This window comes from Trachymyrmex cornetzi, unplaced genomic scaffold (assembly GCF_001594075.2).
Source record: "Trachymyrmex cornetzi isolate Tcor2-1 unplaced genomic scaffold, Tcor1.1 scaffold230, whole genome shotgun sequence".
Taxonomy (NCBI): Eukaryota; Metazoa; Arthropoda; class Insecta; order Hymenoptera; family Formicidae; genus Trachymyrmex; species Trachymyrmex cornetzi.
In genome coordinates, this window is record NW_017296957.1 from 572,340 (window position 1) to 595,982 (window position 23,643).

Here is a 23,643-nt window from a genome sequence, read left to right on the forward strand (position 1 = left end):
CATGATGGTATTATTTATAATAAAATATTTATTGTTTTTTTAAATTATATATATTATTTAATTACTGTTTTTATTATCGAAGAAAGAATGAAATTCTCGAAGATCGTGAGTAATTTAAAGACAACTGTTCTCTTGACGCGTATTCGACAAAATTCAAGTATTTAAGTATAAAGTTGAACGTGAGATGGGAAGGAAACAAATTAAGGAAAGAGATATTTCATGTATTTCTATCTTAATCGCGCTTTCTTATTTACGATTTCTACATCAAGATGTATACATATACATATATTCCGCGCATTCCAGATAAATAAGAGAGTTCAAAAAGAATTTAGTCGTATGTCATAAATTCTGAATTTTTTTTCTGAAAAGTTTTGAAAAGAATTCATTTTGCAACTGAAAATAAACTCAGAATTGATAACATAATGCAATTAATCATTTTTTAATTCTTTTTAAATTCTCTGTGCAATCTGGGATATACAGTTTTTTTTTTAAATCATCGCACAAAAAAACTTAAGCAGTAAAACGTAAATAATAAGCGAATTAGCCAATCACAGTAGAGGGTAAGATTATAACATAATTAGTTGCAAATCCAACATATTTTGATTTCCTTACAGCTGCTTACGCTTATCTTACTGCTTAAATTTTTTGTGTTAATAATCATATATCTAGGCTGCGATTCGTTATTCACCGCAAACATCGAAATACTACAGTATACATAACGTGGACTATAGATTAATTTTCAACATTCGTAGTAAATATAACGGAACGCAGTCCCGATAGCAACATTCATAATCCGTTCTTATTTCAAGACCGTCTTAAAATAATATCTTCAGATGCTAATACAACTGATTGACTCCATGACGTGTAAAGACAGTCTCAAATATAAGAATCGACTATGAGTACCGATTTTAATCGAGGATATTTCGATTGAACTGCCAGCCGAAAGCTTCGTAGTTGGCGCCATCGCGATTGACGATTAGTGCCCGAGTTCGCGAGAAGATGGCAGTCGCGGCGGACGACCGGCTGGCGCTGGGAGCGCGCGTCCAAAGTCAGGAGTATCGTGTCGTCGACTCAGTCGGGAGTACAAATACGTTACTACGTTCCACCACGTTCCATAGCTTTCTCATGTGTCACCGCGTCGCGGGTGTGTGTACGCGCACGCCCGTCGTCATCGTAGTGTCGTGTTTTAACGCCGTCATCCGAGAGGGAGGAAAGTAAAAGAAAAGCGTGATCCAGTGTCGTACGTCGATCGCGGGAAATTCCGCGATCCCGGATCTTGCGCGCGATCGCGAGAGTGCGACGACTCCCCGTCCGAGGGAATAACGGAGAAACGGTCAAGCGGGTGACGCGACGCGCGTAGAGGTACGCTCTCCTATGTACGTGCATGCTGCACGTTCGTGCATGTGCTTGCGCGCGCGCGCGCGGCTGTACGTGAGGGAGCGAGACAGACGGTAGCGAATCGACGGAGAGGAGCGAAAGAGTCGGGCGGTAGAGGAGGCGAGAAAAAAAGTGGGAAGTGTGTCGCGCGCTCGCGGCGCACCGTCGTCATCGAGGAAGGTGCCCGGAAGTCGCCTACTACACGCGCGACTGCTGCGCGCCGACGAATAGACAAATAGACAAAGGGGAAAAAGTTACCGCGGGTGGGCGAGGTAGTCCCCGACGTAGAAGGAGCGAGAGAAAAAGAAGAGAGAAAGAGAGACACGAGACGAGATCAGAATACAGAGTACTACGAGGTGGAGGAAGGCACGGTTGCGTCAAGAAAGAAGAGGTGATCCATCAGCGGGAGCACGAGAGTTTCGCATCCCGCGAGACAGAGAGACGCATAAAGGGAGAGAGAAAGAGAGATAAGAAGGAGCGAAGAGAAAAGGGTGGGAGAGGCGAGAGGATTGCGTCGCGGACGGTGGAATGTAAGAAGCGACCGAGCGGTGCCGTGTAAACACGCGTCTCGAGTGAACCGGAGCGGCCCACCAGCGACGTTCGATTCGATGTCGTTGGCTTTCCCGTCGTCCTCACCGTCGCCGTCGCCGTCGTACGGCAGTCCCGACGGTTCGCATACAAGTAGAACTTGTACGGAAGGAGCAACCGGGAGCAACATCTGTGGCATCGATCATCGTCGCCGCCGGCACGGCAGACACGCGTAAATGAATCCACATCACAAATGACGTTGGGCGGACCGGGCAGACTAGCGAGGTGCTGGCTGGACTCGTCGTCGTCGTCGTCGTCGTCGTCTTCTTCGTCGGTTTAACGAACAAAGAGGTGAGCGTCGTTTTTCCCTTTGGCCTCTTGGTACGCCTTAATTCTCTCGTCTACGAGTCTCTAGTGGACTCTTCTGTAAAAATGGCTTCGGGCGTTCTACCGTTTGCGATTGTTTTATTGTCCCTAAGCGGTTGTTGCACCGTACGATGTTGCTCCCGATAAGATAATTTTCACGAGTTTATGTGTTGATAGCACATCACTCAACTGACCATTTCTAAACGGTCGCGTCGCAACGATGGCTGGAGTTTTGATCGCGACATATTATTCCGACTACGTCGTAATTGACACTTGGATGCTAATTTCCGGACGAACTTGTTTTTAAGCTCATTTCTATCGCGTCTAGAGATAGTACAAAGTGTAACAACAACGCCTTACATTTCGTCATCAATCAATTTGATGTATCGCAATTACTGGATGAGATTTTTTTTGGCAACGTAACATTACACGACGCTTTATTTTTCCTTTAATTTGACTTTGACTTTATTTGATTTTATTTGATTTGACAAATTTTAATTATCGCTCGTTTGCTACAACTGACATAATTGTAATAAAACTGCGATTTTTTCGTTGTGCTTGCAGAAAAACAGAAACATAAAGAAAAAGGAAAAACATACTTTTAAAGAACATATTGTTTCTGTGTACGCCCAAATTGCATTTCAAAAATAATATTACAAAATTTTAATAATTCATACCATTGAAACTTTTTTTCTGAAAACCTCTGTTTTTTAATTGTGTGTTGTAGCAAATGAACGATATACCTTCTTTTCATTAAAAAGTGAACACGGAATTAAAGTATATTATTCATTTGCTACAACAATAACACAACTAAAAACAAAGTCTTAAAAAAAAAGTTTTAATAGATAAATCTTTATCTATCTATAGATTTCGTCTTTTTTTCTCTCAAACAATTAACTTATTGTTAGTGTCGTGTACTAACATCGCAGTTGAAAACAGCAAACCTATTAAATTCAAAATTGCATTTCAAATCAATTCGTTACAAAATTTTATCAAAACGTGTTTATCAAAATGCATTTATAGTATAAAACTTTTCTTCTGAACAACTTTGTTCCTCTTTATCTCTAGGTGGATCTATAGATAGATCTTTATCTACCTATAGATTTCGTCCTTTCTTTCTCAAGCGATTAACTCAGTGTCAGGTGCCAATATTACAGTTAAAAAGAGCAACCCTATCGATCGCATCTTGCCTTAATTATTCGTGAAGATGGTACCGCTTTTATGTACGTACTCACACATTTATGCTAATCGCGTCAAAGAAGGTGCACGTTATCAATGCAGCATCGAGATTTTTTATTTCATATTACATTTTTATCGTGAGAGGAAAAAAATAGTTCAAGGTAAACGTCTATTTCTCGAACCGGATAACTCCTCGCCCGCAATGATTCTCGCAATGCAGCTTCAAAAGAACCTCGATGCATATCGATTGCATAACAGTTACGTTGCCGGTAATGTCTTGCCAATGTACTCACCAATAAATAGCATGCCAGTCGTTAGTATAGACACTATATTTACGACGTTATCGTGCGATAATATCGATCGTGCAGAGGAACCATTCCGGGAACCTGTCCTCCGAAGAGATATTTGGGTGGGTCCATCGTTGTGTATCCGATAAATTCGCAACGTCTCGTATGGTGGTGGTCCAGCGATCTCTTACGAATTCAGATGGGTAAACACAGTACGAGCGCAATGTAATACGATCTCGCGAGAAACTTCTCCGTCTGTTTTATCGAATACGTATATCCTCGTATCGTTTTATATTGTGTACATTGTGAGATGAAACAATAAGTTTCTCCGGGGACTAATCGATTACGGCTTTACAGAAACTCGAACTACTTCCGAGATCATAGATCTGGCAAGGTTCTTTTGGAAAATGTTGTAAATTGAATGCGATAAAAAACATTGAACAAAACATTATGGTTATGACTAATTTATTCTCGAAGAGGATGAAGAGCAGTAATTTTGTACTTTATTAAATTTGCGAAATGTTAATATGAATATTTCATAATTTTATTGTCCGGGGAGAGGATAATAATGTTGCGCAATATCGCGATAATACGAAGCTAGGGGAGGAAAGAATTTTTAGTTAAATATATATTCATCACTGCGGATAAACTGTTTTTAATATTTATTTTTGTTTAATAATAATGGTAATAGCTATTAAAGCTATTACAGAGACAACAATTGATACGTATTTATTTTATCAGCGTTGATAAATAAATCGTATATTTAATCGTCTATTTAATGCAAATTTAAATAAATTTTATTTATTAGGATCAAAGAATTCTAACGAAGCACATTTTACGAGCACTCTGTGTAAACTTTTCCTCTTCTTCTCCTTTTATAAATTGTAATTTTGCAAAATTATTTCGATTACATTCTTTCACATAAATTAACAGTTGGCGTTTGAATAGTCCGATAAAACTGAATACATGAAACATTAATTACGTAGCAGAAATTACTTTGGCAGAAATTACAATTCGCGTAAACCCGCAAAAGTGAAGCACAATGGTCCTGAATTTAATTAATAGCGATAACATCGTGTATAAACACTTATCGAATATAAATGTATATAAACACGTACCTACTTATCGAATACAAAAATTGATAATATCAAATTTTTAAACAATTGTATAATAATTTATAATTGTATTAGAATACTTGATGTTGATACTTAAATATTCGATTAATTTTTAAATTAGATACGATATTTCGGACCATCTCGGAAACGTAGAAAATAGAAAAGTATAATCTTGGATATCTTCTCATGTCATTTTTGCAATAATTCTCATTTTATAGTAAATGATATCCAATATCGTAAGAGTAAGAAAAATAATCGACGTCACGCAGAACGTCAAGGAAAATAGAATTTAATTTTTTTCGAAATTTTCTACGAATATCACGTATGTAGTAAAGAAATTAATGTGGCGCAAGATTATTTATTGATACATGAATGATTACATGTACACATATATTTATCATCTCAATTATACGTTGCTCAATAATAATTACAATAGTACAATATGTCATTGTCGTACAAGTTGTCGTACAATGTTTGCCTCTTTTATTATTTTATCGTCGACAATGTTTGTTAGCTATAAAGATAACTTAGGTATACACTGAGAAAAATTGCTAGTTGAAAATGAATGAACTAGTAAATTCTGATCATATCAGAATTCCAGTTGTCATGATTGGACATCTGGTTATCTCGAGTAGAATTAAAATAAATTTGACTATAAAATTCTGATTTTTCCACCAGAACTCCAATTAATACAACGAGACTCTTGTTTCAGCGTACAATTAGAAATAATTAATTTTATGCTATTGGAAAATGTCTTCAATTGAATTTAAAATCAATATTTGTTTTGTCGGTCTGAATAAAAAAATAATATCTTAGAATTTGAGATACTTTCGAGAGGATAAAAAATATGAATAAATTTGTTAATTAATGGCGTTACTTTTAATTCATCGTTGCTTGATATTTCTCCCAGTTTATTATATCGACGAGACTTATTCGAAGAAAGTTTATTAAAAGATTATGTAACGTTAAATATTTTCACAAGTTTCGACAAGGCATTTTATAAAGTTTCTTCGAAATGGATGAAATTATTACCTTTCCAAAGAGTGTTGTGTATTACCTTTAATAGAAGGGCGTTTCATCTTACTGAATTAAAATATCAAAGCAAGAGCAATATAGGTCAGAAAATTTCAAACTAAATAATTAAGCATTATATAATTAACCGAACGATGAAGTTATCAAAGTTTTCTGTTATTGACGCTTGCAGAAATGCTTCTCTTGTTTCGACGAAACGAAAATATTTACTAGATCGTATTCATAGATTAAAAAACTAGTCATTTCCAGATGAACTGTTTAGCATTCCTCTACGTCAACCCTGAAACACTTGAAAAAAATTCCAACGAAACTGCCAGTCGTTTCTGGCTACTAATTTTATTTAGATCGTGTAGCTTTTTACATAGTTATTTTTTTATTTAGTTTTTCAATTGATTGACTTAAGAGATTTTCCGTTTCTAATTTTTTTCAGAAATACTTTTATAAAATCTTTATTTAAATTAAAATTAATTTTTCTTGAGCAAAATTTTAAAAACATTTTCTCAGTATAAAGATAATAAAATATTTTGATAATAAAATTTTAGAGAGAGATTAAAATTTTATAGAAACGAGATACGTCTGAAATTAAATTATGCCTGAAAAATATTTTGTTTTTTCTGCATTTTTGAAATGACTTGAAATAAACTTAATTTGTTTGTTTAATCTGAGAAACTTATAAGCTATGCTTTCTTTATGTAAAAATGTATCTTTTTTTAAATTTCTTTGAAATATGTTAGGTTGAAAAGAGAGACAGGAGAGAGAGAGAGAGAGAGAGAGAGAGAGAGAGAGAGAGAGAGAGAGAGAGAGAGAGAGAATATGTTGTGTGACATTCTTAGAGTGCTCTGTTCTCATTCACATGTTTCATCTCTGTTTAAACGTGTGAAAATATCAAGACATTTGGCATTTCAAGAGTTCGAATGAAATTGTAGAATATTTGAGAACTACCAGTAAATACATTTGTAATTCACTTAGATATTAAATTATTATAAAGCAATTTATTTGCGAAGATGCTTCAATATAAATGATTGACTATAAATGAAGAAATATTATAACGATAATGTAATTCTTGATATTACCATTACAAAAGAATCTCTCGACATGAATGATATTATTAACATCGTGTAATATTTATTATAATTAGATTATATAAAATACATGTTTTATTATCAAATATTTAAATATTTGAATAAAAAAGTTTATTTAAATTTTAAACAGAAAGTTATATTTTTATTGTAATCTATATATTTTTATTTTAATTGAAGTATCTTCAATAAAATTATTTAAAACAATTATATAAAACAAATTTTCATTATAAGGATAATGAAAAATATCTTATAATAATAAAATTAATTAAAATTTTATTGAAACGAGATGTACGGAATTAAACTACGTTTCGTTGTTTATATTTTTGTCTATATTTTTAAAACTTGATTGTTTAAACTGAGAAATTCTCTTAAGCGATGCTTTTATATATATATATTACAGAAAAGTATATATAAAATAAATCTTCTCTAAAAGTAATTTTCGTCTCTTCCTTATTGTCTTCCATCACTCTCGAAACAAGACAGAAAAACCTTTAACTCATTCTGAATGATAGATTATTTTCGCTTATATTTTCTTTCGTATACACATAAACTATTGTTGTTTACTGCTAGATAGCCAACGGTATTTATACGAGGGAAATGAACCAGCGCAATTCGGAAGCGGAGATCAATCTGTTTGTCGAGTGCATTATCTCAAATTACGCAGATCCGGTCGCGTCAAAGTAATCCGTGCCAACTCGCGCTGTAGAAACTCTATAGAAACGACACTTGTCTGCGTATTGCATTTCGAGATGAGAGAGGAAAAGTTAGAGAAAGAAAGAGAGAAAAGAACGAGGACTTATAAACAATATTAGCATCAATAGAGTAAACAAAGAAAAAATTATCAGAATAAAACTAAAGTAAAAATGATGCGTCTCATACATAGAGATCACTAGCTGAAATTTCCATCGCGCGAAATCATAACACTCGTAATATTCTTTTTTTTTAATCTCATCATTCTTCATCCATTGCATTATCGTGAAATCCGTGCGTGCCATATGCGTTTGAAAATATCATTCCGATCAGATTTGCGCGAGAGATTCCCATACTGCTGATAGCTTATCGATACTACCTTTCTGTAACTCTATTTACTGATATCATCTAACAATGTCAATATGTCATCGAGTATATCAATACGAATGCGGATTAAGCCAACTATCAATGATATGTACAAAACAGCAGAATACATTTCATAACTTCTATCAAACTTTAAAAGTGTGATAACGTCTTCCTTGGCGAAAGTTTTATTGGATCTCCCTGGTGTTCATAATTGGATCTTTTCTGTGACTTTTCTGACTTTCTAAAAGTACATTTTTCAACATCGACGTGTTTCTAATGATATTTCTCAACTCAAAAAAAATACTGATAAAGTCCAAGGATTCAGTTTAATCTTTAAGACTTAAATTGATAAGTCTATTTAAAGATACACCAGAAAAAAATCTTGTTACATTAATTGGAAATCTCGTAATTTTCAACCAGAAAGGTACAAATCCAACATTTATAAATATCAAACGTTCTAATCGAAATATCAAAAATTCAGTTACCAGAATTCTGATTTATATGATCAGAATTCGTTTTATTTGTACTTCTTGTTAGTACAACTAGAACTTTTTCTCAGTGTACGCAAGTTGATAGATGGGGGATGCTCAGAAAATCTCATCTCAAAAAATTTTAATCTTGTAAAATATAGTTTTTATAGTCACAGTTTTTATTAGTATATTATGTTATAATATTAAATTTATATTATATATATATATATATAATACTCTTACGAGGTACAGGAATGTAAATGAAAATAATGAAGTTTAATGGACTTTTTATAATAAGCCGTTAAGTGATAAATTAGAAATCAGGAGCGAGTTATAAGCGAGTCAGTAGGGTGTCATAATACAAAATAGGTAATAAATCTTAAGAAACTTACATCCAGAGAATAATCACTAAACTGATAGTTTTGTAATGAGTAACTTTTAAAGTTACTACAGAACTGTTAAGTTAGTGTTTAACCATAGCTAGAAAAACACAATTTTTTTTATTATCATTAGGCTATGCTTAATCACAAGTTAAGCAGAAAATGAAAAATTAGGCCTTATTAATTAAACACTCTTCTCTCGAAGTTTTTCCATACTTCTCCGAAGCACAGTTAATTTCATCTTTGTCCGTGACTATTCGCATAGTTACGCACGCCTAGCGCGGCAATGCAAACGCTCTAATCGGTCGTAATTATCATTCTCGTGAGTATGAACGCCGCTGTTGTTCCCACTGGCGGTAGCACAGGCGTGGATTAGTCGCGCCCCTCAGGATATTATCGGGTATTTCTTCGTGGCGCGCATGGTGACGCCGCGGAATCCCGATAACGGTACGCGAACACTACCTGTTACGTGCCTACGGTACGTTTACGTTACGCATTATCGTCACGGGGCCATATTATCGTCGCTTCGATCGCGAATCCCCGCGTATCAATTACCGTTACGGCCACCGCCGTACTTTTGATTGCGTAAGGAAAGCGATTTTACCGGAAAAACGAAATGCGCTGTGATACCTGATCATTTCGCAATCCTAGAGAGCTCGTTAATTTATTCTTTTTTCTTTTGTAAGCATACATATTGTTTCTAAATCAATTATACTCCGAGTAATTTTTAAAAAATATTCCCTTTTGTGTGTGTGATTACTCACTGTCACTCACTATTAGAGTTCAGCTCTATAAAGCTAACAGAACCAAATCAGCTGAATCAAATCGGACCTATCCGAATTTTTAGTACTCATTTTGTACTAAATTGTACTATTAATACTTTTGTACCGTATTTTCGAAAAAAATCGTGGCGTTGCTGGCTTAATATTAAGCTGGTAGGACCAATTCAAAATAAAAAAAAAAAGAAAAACTATCAGAAATCAATATGATTGAATTTGTACTATTTTGTTCTGCCAAAAACAATTCTATATCATACGTCATCTATATTATGTTGATAAAAATTGTAAACAAATGGAAAATGATTTATTTATATGAAAATGATAAATTAAAGATAACCCATCTAAAGAGAATAATTTAAGATCTTTATAAAATCGGACTTTTAATCTTGGAAAATTTTTCATTCTTTTTGTACGACTAATGGTTTCAAGGATATAATAATTTGCATTTTTGCAACGTTTTTTATAAATTTATACAACGTTTTTTATAAATTTATACAACTTACAAGCGTCAATAACTTCATAAAAAAATCTCACATTTTTTTCGCGAAACACTTGTCTCATATTTTTATCCGTAGAATAGGTATGTTAGCAAATTTAAAAAAAAAATAAAATGACGATGTTTCAAAGATGCCCGGTTTGACATGAAATGCCTTATAAATTGTCAATATATATATATTAATAAAATCATTTAAGGAGAAAACATGTAAAATATTAGCTTCATACTTTCAATGGTATATACAAATTAGTACAAATTCAGTCGTGTTAATTTTTGCCCTGTGTTGTTCTTTTTTTATGGTCCTGCCAGCTTAAATATTAAACTATCAGCGCCACTGTTTTCTTAGAAATGATACATAATATAGAATTGTTTTTGGCAGTACAAAATAGTACGAATTCAATCGTATTGATTTCTGATATTATTTTTCTTGTTTTCTTTTATTTTGAATTGGTCCTACCAGCTTAATATTAAGCCAGCAGCGCCATGATTTTTTCCTAAATGGCATACGATTCAAAAGTATCATTAATGGTACAATTTAGTACAAAATGAGTACTAAAAATTCGGATAGATCCAATTTGATTTTGCTGATTTGATCTTGCTAGCTTTATAGAGCTTTAGAATTCTCGATTCTAATTATACAATAATAAATTCTTTAAAAAAATTCAATCTTTTTCCTTGAGATGAAATTTTCAGGCAAGTTTGAGATAAGAATGTATGTCGTATAAATCAAGATATTTATTCAGCATCCACGTAGGTGGAGAATGTGCGAGGGCGAAACTGTAGCTTAAGCCCTTCGCTAGTAATTCGTGACGGCCTTTGCTTCTCTGACTCGCACCTGATAAATATTACACAAGCACCGAAGAATAAATACTTTTCTCACTTTTTTATTTTCTTCAAGATTTCGTAACGAAAAGTGTTAAAGTCAAATCCCAAAAGTTTACTTTTTTCTCGGAATAGAATAATGGGATCAGTATTCGAAATATCATTTTGGAAATGATCACTTTCTTTATAACAAGCAGAGATAAGTTCATTTTAAATTATATTAAAAGTGATAAAGCGTACTAAGAGGAAATTCTCTTCCTAAAGACCTCTCGGCAAAATTTAATCCATCAACGTAATTTACATTTTCTTAATAGACGATCATATTTTTTGAATTAGCTTGGCACATTAATATTTTCAATCCATTAAAATTTTTATATGAAAAAATTCTATTTGTTCGCAAAAATGTTTTTATGTTATGACTATATTTTTCTTGATTGCATTATGAATTTTATCAATTTTTTCAAAAAGTTTTGATTTATGTATGACAGTATGACATGAAAAAATTCTGTTTTAAAGTTATAAAGTTTTATTTTTTTTTAATTCTTATGTTTATGCCAGCAAATGAATAATTCTGAAGATTTTTATATTATACTGGTTGCATTTAAAAGAATCGCAATAAATTTATTACACGCACTTTGTGCTCATTTTTATTAGAAAATTTATGGTACTAAAATTAAAAATACAGTACTAGAAATAGAAATACACACAATAATATAATATTAAAGATGAAATCGAACTAAAAGTCGAAATATATTAATAAAAAATATATTTTAAAAATTTATAATATTTCGTACTGTATACTGAAAAAAATATACTAAATTTGAATAAATCATTTATTTGAATAATATCAACTAATATTTGCTAGATATTAGGTATATTTATTAGGTATATTTATTTAGTACAAAATTATTGATTTGATTTAGCTATTATTTCCTTTTATTGATATTTATCCATTTTAAGTAAATGTAAAGTTAGGCACTATTCAAATAAATATTTATTAAAATTTAGAATATTTTTTGCTCGATGCAGAGTTAATCTAGATCTCTCTTCAACATTTACGATGTATATATTCAAACCTATCGCTGCACTGCTTTAATAGCTTATCTCATTAAACTATTTAATATTGTTAATCTTATCTATGCGTATATAAAAATAAGATGAGATCATGCGATGGCGTTTTAAATGTCACATTTTCCAATAGACAGTAGACTTTTCACAAGATACACACCTCATCGGGCAGATTAATTGATTTATTGAGCGAAAGAGAAGTGCAAGGGTTGAACGTATTAGTGAACACGTTCCGTTCGTATATTCATGAGTAATACACCGATAGCGTATCGAGACTCGATTTCCCGGATAGTGACCAGTCGTTGGCCGCGCCTGGCACGTTGTCGACCTTTCTGCAACATCGAATTCCACCGATACGCCTGTCAATCTCCTACTACGGCTATTACAAATCGCGACGGTACGGTTTATTTCGATCTGCCTCATCGTGGATCTTGCGAGAGGCCAACTTGCCTTGCGGTGCACGCGCGCGATGTTCCCCGTCCGCTATAATTCGCGACTTCCGTGTCCGCACGAATGCGAAAGTGTTCAAGAAAGTACGACGCTCCGTTTACGACTGCATCCGGGAAATGCGGTCTATGAAGAGAACGCATGGCGCGATCTAAATTTCAAATGCGGGTCCACACGCTCATCTCTCTCGGAGCAAATTATACTTTCTAAGCGTGAAATTTCCGCCCGGCGGAATCTGTGGCCTCAGATACGCATGTTTGTGAGAAAATTCGTTGGAAATCCTCCTTTGCATTTTTTCGCGAAGTAATAAACGTATTATTATGCAACAAAATTATGAAGCGAGCAGCCTTAATTTAAATATTATTTTAATATTAAAGAAGCGATATCGCGCGAGGAATATTTATTAATCTCCTATCTCAATTTTTCGTTTATTTAAGAACTTATTTCACATAATTTCAAAATAATGAAAAAGTAATGAAAAAATTACAGATTATTTTAAATCGTTTGAAAGTAACACAATAAATTTTGAGCGATGGTCAAAAAAGTTATTACATTACTTTTAAACCATCTACATAGATCAAAAGTTATTTCAATAAAAAGTAATATTTTTTTTAATTTATGCTTTAATAGAAATATATGGAAATGTATTATAAAATAATGACAAAAATCTGAATTTTCTAAATGTAATTATAATTATAATTTTTTAATATTTTAAGTATTCAAGATGATCTAAAGTTAAATACATTATGATGCAAAGATTAGATGTTTTGTAAACGAACAAAATATTTCTTTTAAATCTTTGTAAATCATTTCTGAATCGCAATAAAGCTTTACTTAAATCATTTTGAATACTTAAAGTATACTTATACAAAAAAATTTTCATGAATTATGAAAACCTGTTATTCTACAAAAATAGAATGCTACAAATTCAACTTTCATATGTATATAGTTTATTTAAAGTATAAATATTAACACGTTTGTATAAATGAGTGTTATACATTCTTAATCGAACTGATAAGAACTAAGGAGATAACTTTCGCACTTTTTAAGGAAACTCAATTTGAAATAAAAATTTGCGACGCAGTTGATCATCCGACATCTGTTGATGCTTCGCGATTGAAGTGCGTTTCAGGTGTTCGCCCCGAAGAGTCGTAAACTTATTACGTGTAACTGACGCTCGTGCATCACATTATTACGGACACGTGCGGTAAAAGCAGGTCAGGCCAACATCACAGACATGCCCGTGTCCAGGTAAATCTTGATAGCAATGGATGAGCGTCGTTATCGGTTAAATGTCAAGTTCAATTCGCCGCGACGCGATGTGATGGATCCGGATGGATTCGGATTCGACAATTCTCGCTTTCCTTGCACGTGGAAAATTACCGTGATAGTGAACGCCCTGGATATTTAGAAGTAATGTTCCACGTTACTGATTGTACAAAGGTGTTAAACCTGTAACAGATACTAGGAAAAATACGAAATGTATATAATTTTAATATTTATAATATTTATAAGATTTTTAATACGAATGTCTAAAAATATTATACAATTAGAGAAAAGCCGTGTAATTGTAACAATATTAAAATATAATATTACACAGTATGAATTTTGTAATATAATTGCGTTTAAATTAAATTAAAAATAGAATTGATAAATAAAATTAAATAAAAAACGGAGCGTTTTTTATAATTATTTCTATTATATTATACGAATACATATACCATATTTTTTGTAACATTTCGAGTTTCGCGTTGCGTTATTTGACAACGTAATATTTTTCTTGTTTTCTTTTCGCAAGGTATTTTTCTATTAATTCTGTCATTTTATGTAAACATTTATATTTTTCCTAGCATAATCCTCTAAAGTGCTGCATCAACAAAAATTTAGGAATCCCTGATGTAAAAAAATTTTAATATTATTTATTTAGGTTACTGCAAGCATTTAACAGTTTATGGACGTAAAATTAGGGTATTCACATTAGTCAAATTGTTAATCACATTACGTTTGTTAATTACACTTCGCGCAAGTCCAGACAAAAAGCTTGTGGAATTTTTATTTGGTCGCGATGTCGCGGTAATTGCATTACTTCATGAAGCCGTAAATGACATCAATTATGATTGTGTAACCGCGATTAATTTCTTCCCACGTAACGGCAAAAAGAATTAAACGCATCGATATGACGGACCGAGCCGTGATATATTTTAATTGAATCCGTTTCCAAAGGGTGCGCCATCGATCATGGAATTATCTCATCGTACGACAAACATTTGTTAATACCCAGGTGAATTTTTCGATATCTGGCATTAAATCGGCACGTGACGACGAACGTCGTTTTTCTTTAATGGATTAATACGTTAGCTAAGATAATTTATTATCTTAACAATGAACGATGGTGCAGGGAACGCTTGTCGATAATAATAACACCGGCGAGAATGGGAGAGAATACTCTCGTCTTATTTATATCGCGACATAGGCAATGGACGCGTTTGCGCGAAATAAAAGCCGTAAACCTCGGCGAGTGAATGTCAGTCTTACGTCAGCATTTGCTATAAATTGCACATCAAGCACGGATGATTCGATCGTTAAGGTATTAATCTGATCTGTTTTCGTCGAGCTGGAGGATCTTCGGATATAGCATTTTCCGAGAAGAAAATTTGACGTGCAGGCCGGTCGAAGCGGTTCATCTCCTTATTGGTACCTTCTCCGCGTCGCTCGAGAAGGTTTATTTTTGCGTTCTTCGTAATCCTCGTTACGAGTATCCGGAGCACGCACGGCGAGGAAATGATTCGCAGCTCCCGACGGGACTGCGAGTGGCCGCGTTCCGCAAGGCAACGGAGATGAGAAGCTCCTTTGTGGATCCCAAAGGAAACCGTGGGCGTCATAGTCGTGGGTTGAGATTTTCGCGACCCGTCGTCGTATTGTATTTTTGTGCGCTTTTATATAGAGAGAACGAGCGAGGGGGAGGGGGAGGGAGGAGAGAGAGAGAGAGAATTATTAATTTATCCCAAGAAGGATCTCTTCAAGATTGAAAAAAGACAACGATACACACAAGGCAATAATATACATAAAAGAAAAGTAAATATTTATGAATATAGACAGAGAATCAGAAAGTACGGCGTATTTAATATTTAATAAGAATAGAAGCAGAAGAGGGAGAGCGGAATGCGAGATACTGTGCTGACAAATCGTGTAGCCTCGGCGCGTCACGGTACATCATGACGTGTTTCGCAATTACGTTCCGCCAAAGACAATGCGTTCCCTCGGCAGCGCAACATTGGCTCCTATTCCCATCTAGCGCTAAATTTGATCGCATACCGTTCGCCTCGTGGTCGCGCATTAACGTTATCTTCGCGTTTAGACTAACAAAGCGGAACAAGCGAGTAAAGCGAGATCTCATGTGTTTATCATATTTTTTTTTAAGGTCATCGATCCTTTGGAAAGCGAGCGATAACCGATCCTGTCCAAGTCGCGCCTCGATACGATCGATGGACAACAGATTCTCGCGCTCCAGTTACTCGAGTTTCTAATCCGATATCATCGAGGAAAAATCAATTCATCGAGGATTATGCACGATTTCTATGCACTCTGTATACATTCTGGACTTAACTACTTCGTTCACTTGCGAGTAAAAGTTTGAATCGGATAACTATATTTAGCACGTGCATCGTGTTCGGTCCATTAGCTTCTCTCTATGTATTTTTCCAAAGCGATAGTATCTCCTGTCATTCTACGGAGTGTACCTTTTTTTTTTACTGCTACCGATCGCACATCCATGGATGGCGAAGCGATTAATTATTGCTCCTACTAAGCGCTAAAAATAATAGTGACCTCTTTCTCGGAATGGACCGTCGTACTTACGCGACTGTCGGTCAACAGTTCTAAACGATCGATCAGAATTCGATATTTCAAACTCATTCATTCAATGTTATACAGAAATATACAGGACACTTTATTTAAAAAAAACCAATGAAAAATTTGAGAACTGTAATAGTTAGTTAATGTATTTCATTTAATTAACGTGGTTCAATGTTTAGTTAACACAAATTAATTTTGACGGAGTAATCTACTTATCTACTTATTCACTTATTTGTAAAACGTGGTAACCTTTCAAATTTAATTATAAGTAAAATGAATCGATAAGTGAATAACACAAACAAGAGAAAGAATTACATTCCGTTGAAGCGGATTTTGATGCTTAATAATGTTTCAAAATGTATGTAATTTTATGTTACGAGGATCTCAAATTTGCGAAAATCACAAGTGGGAAATAAATAACTTTCATAAAAGATTGAAACCCATCTTACGATTCGTAGATTTTATAAAACGAGAGAGAAATATAAATTTTAATAAATAACTTTTTATGGAATATAATTATTTGCTAAATAAAAAATATAATAGTTAAATCAAATTAATGGCTCTTGTATCAAATAAATATATGTTAAATTTAATAAATGTTTAACTGACACTATTCAAACAAATATACTTATTAAAATTTAGTATATTTTTCTCTCACTGTATGTAAATCAGATTTAATAGTTACTTTAGATGAAATGTCTTTTTCATCTTTTCATTTGCTGCATACGAAAAGAACTTTGCATTGCAGCGGCACGAGATGAATCGAAGAGTGGGATACAGCAATTACGATGGCAAGATCGCCGGTCTTTACGATCTGGAGGAGACTCTCGGCCGCGGTCACTTCGCCGTGGTGAAGCTGGCACGACACGTTTTCACCGGTGAGAAGGTGGCAGTGAAGGTGATCGACAAGAGTAAGCTCGATGAGGTTTCGAGAGCTCATCTCTTCCAGGAGGTGAGAGAAACGCAAACTGTAGCGTCATTTCGAAATGTCAATTCTGCCCATTGTCGCGATAATGCTCTAAGTTCTTCGACGAGTCATCCAGTTTGATCTTTTACCATTTTTAAAGGAAACGTGTGAAGGAAATGTTCTTTTTCTAAGGGTACGTTCCACTTGATGCTTGCAATGCATGAAGTCATTTCATCTTTGTTATCAACTGTTAAACGAGGACAAATAATACTCGCGAATATTGTGAGCGTCAAGTGGAATGCACTTTTAAAGTGATTTAAATAAACATTAGAAGATTGAAATGTATGAAAAGCTTATAAAAATCTGAATTTAAATTGCCTTTTTGTGTATTTTTCTTTGCTTTCTGATATCTTTCTGACACAAAGTTAAACTGTTTCAAATTTATCTCTTGTTCCGAATTGGAATTTATATTTAAGTGTGACAGATAGAACTCTAACGACATTCTAACCATTATTTGTTTCTATCTTGTTCGTGGCTGTGTCAGAATTATCTTCCGTCTGTTTCATGTCCTAATGGAAATAATAGAGTCATTGATGACATCCTGATTCGCGTAATGTCATTTTGATGGCTAGTTCGATAGTAACCGGTGATCGAATCGTCTCGCGTAGTTGCATCGCACGATAAATCTCATAGCGATGGACCTCAATAAGATCGACGAGATAATGATGCAAATGGATGACGGACAGAATCGTTGATCCCTGGATTTAAATTCGCTCAAGCGAAATGAATTTTGTCTGCCTGTACATCGTGTCCGTCTGTGTCACAGGTGCGGTGCATGAAGCTGGTGCAGCATCCCAATGTGGTGCGGTTATACGAGGTGATAGACACGCAGACCAAGCTATACCTAATTCTAGAGCTCGGCGATGGCGGGGATCTCTACGATTACATCATGCGCCACGACAGCGGCCTCAGCGAAGAGGTATTGTTGCATGGCCATTGTTGTTTTATTATGCCATCGGCTTACAATTACCGCGCGGATATAGGATACAAGTTTAGCTTTCATATAAACTCTATTGAATGTGAATTTTCTTGAGTATAAATTGTTACAAATTTATCAGAAATCATATATAAAGAATTTATATAAATTATATAGAAAAAATTATCTTCAAACTTTTTAAAATATTTCTCTTGTATTATAAATTCAGAATTAATATAATAAAAAATATTAATTTTATAGAAATATTCTTACTGTCATTTTTTATTAAATATAATAAATTGGATATTTCACTCGCAGTCGCGTGTATCATAATATTTGAATTTTCGCCTTAGGTGGCCAGGACTTACTTTCGGCAGATAGTTAGAGCCATATCTTACTGTCATCGTTTACATGTAGTGCACAGAGATTTGAAACCCGAGAATGTCGTGTTCTTCGAAAAGCTGGGTACGGTGAAGCTTACGGACTTTGGGTTTAGCAATAGATTTTGTCCTGGTCAGAAGCTCGAGACTTCGTGCGGCTCATTAGCGTACTCCGCTCCAGAGATACTTCTAGGCGATAGTTATGATGCCCCCGCAGTAGGTAAGCTTGTTAATTAATGCAATTAAGGATAAATAACTCAAATTAGTATTAAAGTTACATCTTTCGTCGAAAGTTTTGCTAAGAAGCATTGGACTCTAAATTTGAAAGAAAAAAATCTTATTTAAAATATAATACAGCGAGAGAGTGAAATTATACTCGCTTCAATAGACTACGTTTATATTTCAATTTGTTGCAGATGTTTGGTCGTTAGGTGTAATACTATACATGTTAGTATGCGGTCAAGCGCCGTTTCAAGAAGCGAACGACAGTGAGACGCTAACGATGATTATGGACTGCAAGTATTCAATTCCGTCGCACGTGTCTGACGGTTGCAAGCGGTTGATCGCGAGAATGCTCGTGCGAGAACCCGAAGGCCGAGCGTCCCTCGAGGAGATAGCTGCGGATCCGTGGTTAGCGATCGGTTCCGACTTGGACACGATGGAGACGCTACCGCTCGTGTCACGTCAACAAGTCTCCGATGATCATCACAATCACATAATTACCAAAATGGTTAACGGTAACATCGCCACCAAGGAAGAGATATTGGAGTGAGTAGACATTAGGAAGAGATTTGACCATTTTGATCGTGCCTTTTTGCGTGTTAGTATATTTTAAGCATGCGTCTTCGGCGCTACGTTTTACTGGCAATTCTCATCGTGAATCTTCTTACAGCGCGCTCGACAAGAACGAATACAACCACATCACCGCGACGTATTTCTTGCTAGCTGAGAGGAAATTGCGCGCTCATCGACAAGAACAGATACAGAAAAGTCGTCCAGAAGCCCTGGATGTTTCCTCAAGGTATGTTTTACATACTGAATCACCCATTAGTATTGCTGCTATGTGTGATTCACTTATAAGCTATGTTAAATCTAAATATTTATACTGCATACCGTCTTTGATGAAATCATTAATACCAATGCGTGTTAATTTTATACAGCCGGCAGGATGATCTGACAACAAATCTGCGCACAGATGAGAATTCCCTGGGTACTATGAACCAGTCGCTATTAAGCGTGCCACGGACACCTGGTGACGTACCGCAGGTACGTACTATATGTTCATCATCTAGAAAGATATCGATTTATGTGTTGTATAAAATTAATGTTACATCTAGTCATGTATTAATATTTACATGTCGATATTTCTCGCACAGAGGAAACAAAGATGTCTGTTCTGATTACAGAACGTGCGTTCGCGCAAGTGCAGTATTGTTCAAGAAGAAGAAGATGAGGACGACGTGTCCTCATGCTCTGGCCGAGATGAACATGGCAGTAATTCGGCGCTAAATTCCCTTAATCGTCGTGGTTCCCGTTCCGAGGGAAAACTCTCGCATATTCTACAGGAGCGATTATCGCAGCTTCCGGAGAAGCATACCAGCACGAAGCCCGTGTTGAGTCAACGGCATCCACATCAAAAAGAGGATACCGTCATTGCCGAATCATCGCATAGGGGAGAAAGACTGAAGCAGATTTCGAAAAACGAAAAGGATAAGACGTCGTCGCCGATGCATCTAAGAGGAGCAGACAAAGTCCAAATGGGCAACGTACTCTTGGAGAAACTGCCCATAACTCCGCGGATTACCATGACGTGCGAGGAAAATCTGAAGAACCGATTGAGTGGCGCGAACTCTCCATCGTCCGGATGGGCAGCTAGAAAAGCCACTACTACGGAAACTAAACCTAAATCGGTAACGGAGTGTCTAAAATCGACCGGACCGATACCGGCGAATAAGTGGAGAATGGGTTCTCAACACCATCGGTTTAGTGTGCCGCTCACAGAGTCCTCATCAATGATTCCCTCAAAACCGTCCGACGTATCTACAACGATGACAACGACGACTACTACTAAAACACTACATGAATCGTCAACCGTCTCGATACCTCTTCATCCGATTAGTGACAATCAAGTGACGTTAACACCTAAATACAAGACGATGCCGTCACCCAGCGGTGCTTCTACGAAGCAACCCACGCTCAATGAAATCCTGGAGGATGGGGATGGCACGCAAGCATCGATGAACTCCACGAACTGCGGAGATTCGACAACTAAATGCCGCGTTGTTAGGCGAACAACATATGAGCAACGGAGAAGCAAGTTCCACAAGACGCGCACAACCTCCTGTTCGAGTTCGGACGCCAGCGACGATGACAGCGAGAGTAGGAAAAAGAGGGCGCACAAACTCGGTGCATCCACGGGCAAACCCTTACCTCCGAGACGCGATAGTCACGATGACTCGAGCGATTCGCAGGATCCAGGAGGAAGCGGTGGCGGACGTGGTGGAGTTGGTGGAGGAGGGAGCGGAGTGAGCAATGGCGAACACACAACGACGGATACACCGACGACAACCGAGAGCAATCGAAACGAAAGTGGCAGCGGCACTAACACGACAAACACGAGCACAACGAATGGAGGAGGACGGCATCGATGCACCGAGAACCAGGTAATGTTTGGCAGGAGACATCGCGCTGGTAGGAGAAGAGCCGGCGAGACGCGATTACGTGAGAGCCAGTCGTTGAATCGTATCACCGAGGTTCAGGAGGCCGAGGCACCCTCATCTTGTCACAATCATTGTCATGTGTCGCGCAATTCGACTGCAATTGGCACGCAGAACGTCTCCTCATCGTCAGCGTCGTCGGTATCGCAGAATAGCACTACTTCTCAGCACAATGTTGTTCCACCTGTGTCTCAAATAGCAACCAGTACGGTACAAAAAGCAAAAGGTCTCGGAGCGAAATTGTTGCAGAGCTGGTCACTCAGTGCCGGGAAATCCCTGATATCGCAAGGCTCAAGGTTTGCTCGCACTTCCGATGGAAAGGGTAATAGTCAACGGCAATCGGACGATTGTCAGAGCGTCAGCGATGAACGTCGTGGCGATCACAAGTGCGCGAGTCAAGCGCCGTGTAACGACAAGGAGAATCGTGGTAACGGCTCGATCAACGAGTGTAAGAGGAACGAGTGTAAGAACAGGAAGATTCGGTTGTTGAGTCGTTACTTTGCCGTGCACAAGAAGCTCTGCGTACCGCTGCCAGGTATCTTTGGCAAGGGACGCCTCTACAAGGCTCGCTCGTGCGGTAGCATCACTCGCGATCGTGTTAGTCCGCCGTCGCCTAAATCAGTGCTGCTAGTCGAGGACAAGTGGCGGGAACGTCGTCAGTGGTGCGATGCCGCGACAAAGCAGCATCGCGGTAGCGATGGCGATATAAATCAGAATTTAGGCCTCGCGCATCTAGTGCAGGAGAACATCGTCGGTAAGGGCTGCGCCGGCATGCCCAACGTGTGCCACATTCACCTCGGAGACGCTTCCAAGTGTTGTAGCCTTTGTTGATGAATCGTTTCCGCTTGAAAGAGAACTCGCTTAGATATTCAAGATGAGAGACGTATGAACGCGGGTAGGTAAAGGCCAGGTCCGTTCTCTGGTGCCAGTGGCGTAGCTAGATGGCATGTGCGCGCGGAATTTCTTTCGCGACAATCTCTTTTCGATACTACTTTAATTTCTAGCGAGTTATTTTTGTCGATACCGAAATATTTTTATAGGTTGAAAGATCTGAGAGATATATTTTTTCTTTTTTTCTTAAAAAACTGCAATCCAAAACGGCATAGATGCTGTATCTCTGACACATCTTAAAGAGAACAATAGCTATTCATTTCTAAATACAGAACCGAGTCAGATCTCTCAAGGAATCATTTCGTAAGCAATTCAGAGTGCAAAAAATATTGATAATTAATATTTCCCGAAAGACATGATCTGTTTTTCGCTGATGCCGAAGTTACGTTAAGTTAAGGACGCGCAACTGATATTTATTGCGCGAGTGGTAATTGCTAACCACAATATTAAAGATTACGTGACTCTGGTCTGCCATCAACGTATTTGACTGATCACATCATATCCCCGCTGGTCTGTAGAGCACAGGGATCAAGACAACAATAAGAGAAAAAAAAGATGGAGCGTATCGATTTGTCGATCGTTCTGAGAGAGCTGTATCTAGTCCATGTGAACAAACAATGTATTAAATATTGCAGAGTTTATGATGATGATTATTATATTATTATATTAATAATATTATTATTACTATATATATTATTATTACTACCATTACTCTACTACTACTACTATTACTACTATTACCGCTACTATTACAGTCCCTATTATTATTATTGCGAGAGATCATCTTCATGCTATTGTCATTATCATCATCAGTGTCATTATCATTATCGCTGCTTTTGTCATCTATTCTCTCTAAATATTTACAATGCAAAAACCTAGCACGGTATAATACACCGCAAACGGTAAAGTAATTCCAAGATTGAAATTTGCAATCAATCGATGCGGAGTCATGCAGTGCGAAAAATGTCTTCCTCTTCCCATTTTTCTTTCTTTCAATTTTTCCTTTTTCTTCAATGCGATCCCTTCGTCTTTCTCTTTTCCTCTAAATGATACATCATTGCCTTTACAAAGCTTCCTAACTTATTAAGATGAACAGAGTCTCGAGATGGCTATAATGACTATATTTATATATACATATATATTAAAAGATAAATTAACATCGGACAGAAATGCGAGTGTTCTACAACGGTAGCCTGAATTGCGTCTAAGCGAAAGGAAAGAAACGATTAAGGGAGAAAAACTCGCTCCGCGGTATTTATATATGTTAAACCCGATGCGGGAGTAGAAGTGTTCTTGAGCAAGCAGTGCGCAACGTAAAGCCCACCGAGTATGTAAGTACTGCGCGCAAATATTAGAAGCTTAAGGGTAAGGCGATAATCGTCATCTGTCAATCCATTCTTGTAGATCTAAATAATTGGCAGCGGACAGTAGGT

At 36.3% G+C, this 23,643-nt stretch overlaps 1 protein-coding gene across 2 annotated transcripts; it reads left to right on the forward strand.

Moving 5' to 3' along the window:
- The first annotated feature begins 1,068 nt into the window (after nt 1-1,068).
- Snrk (SNF related kinase) lies at nt 1,069-22,820 on the forward strand. 2 transcript variants are annotated; one of them, XM_018507227.1, is made up of 8 exons: nt 1,069-2,256; nt 17,088-17,291; nt 18,073-18,225; nt 18,576-18,822; nt 19,019-19,370; nt 19,495-19,623; nt 19,763-19,868; nt 20,009-22,820. In XM_018507227.1, exons 2-8 carry the CDS (start codon nt 17,097-17,099, stop codon nt 22,148-22,150), a joined length of 3,324 nt encoding a protein of 1,107 aa, XP_018362729.1. In that variant the 5' UTR covers nt 1,069-2,256; nt 17,088-17,096; the 3' UTR covers nt 22,151-22,820. The 2 variants fall into 2 exon arrangements, with proteins under 2 accessions (XP_018362729.1, XP_018362730.1); XM_018507228.1 differs by lacking the exon at nt 1,069-2,256 and adding an exon at nt 3,887-3,940.
- Nucleotides 22,821-23,643: the final 823 nt, after the last annotated feature.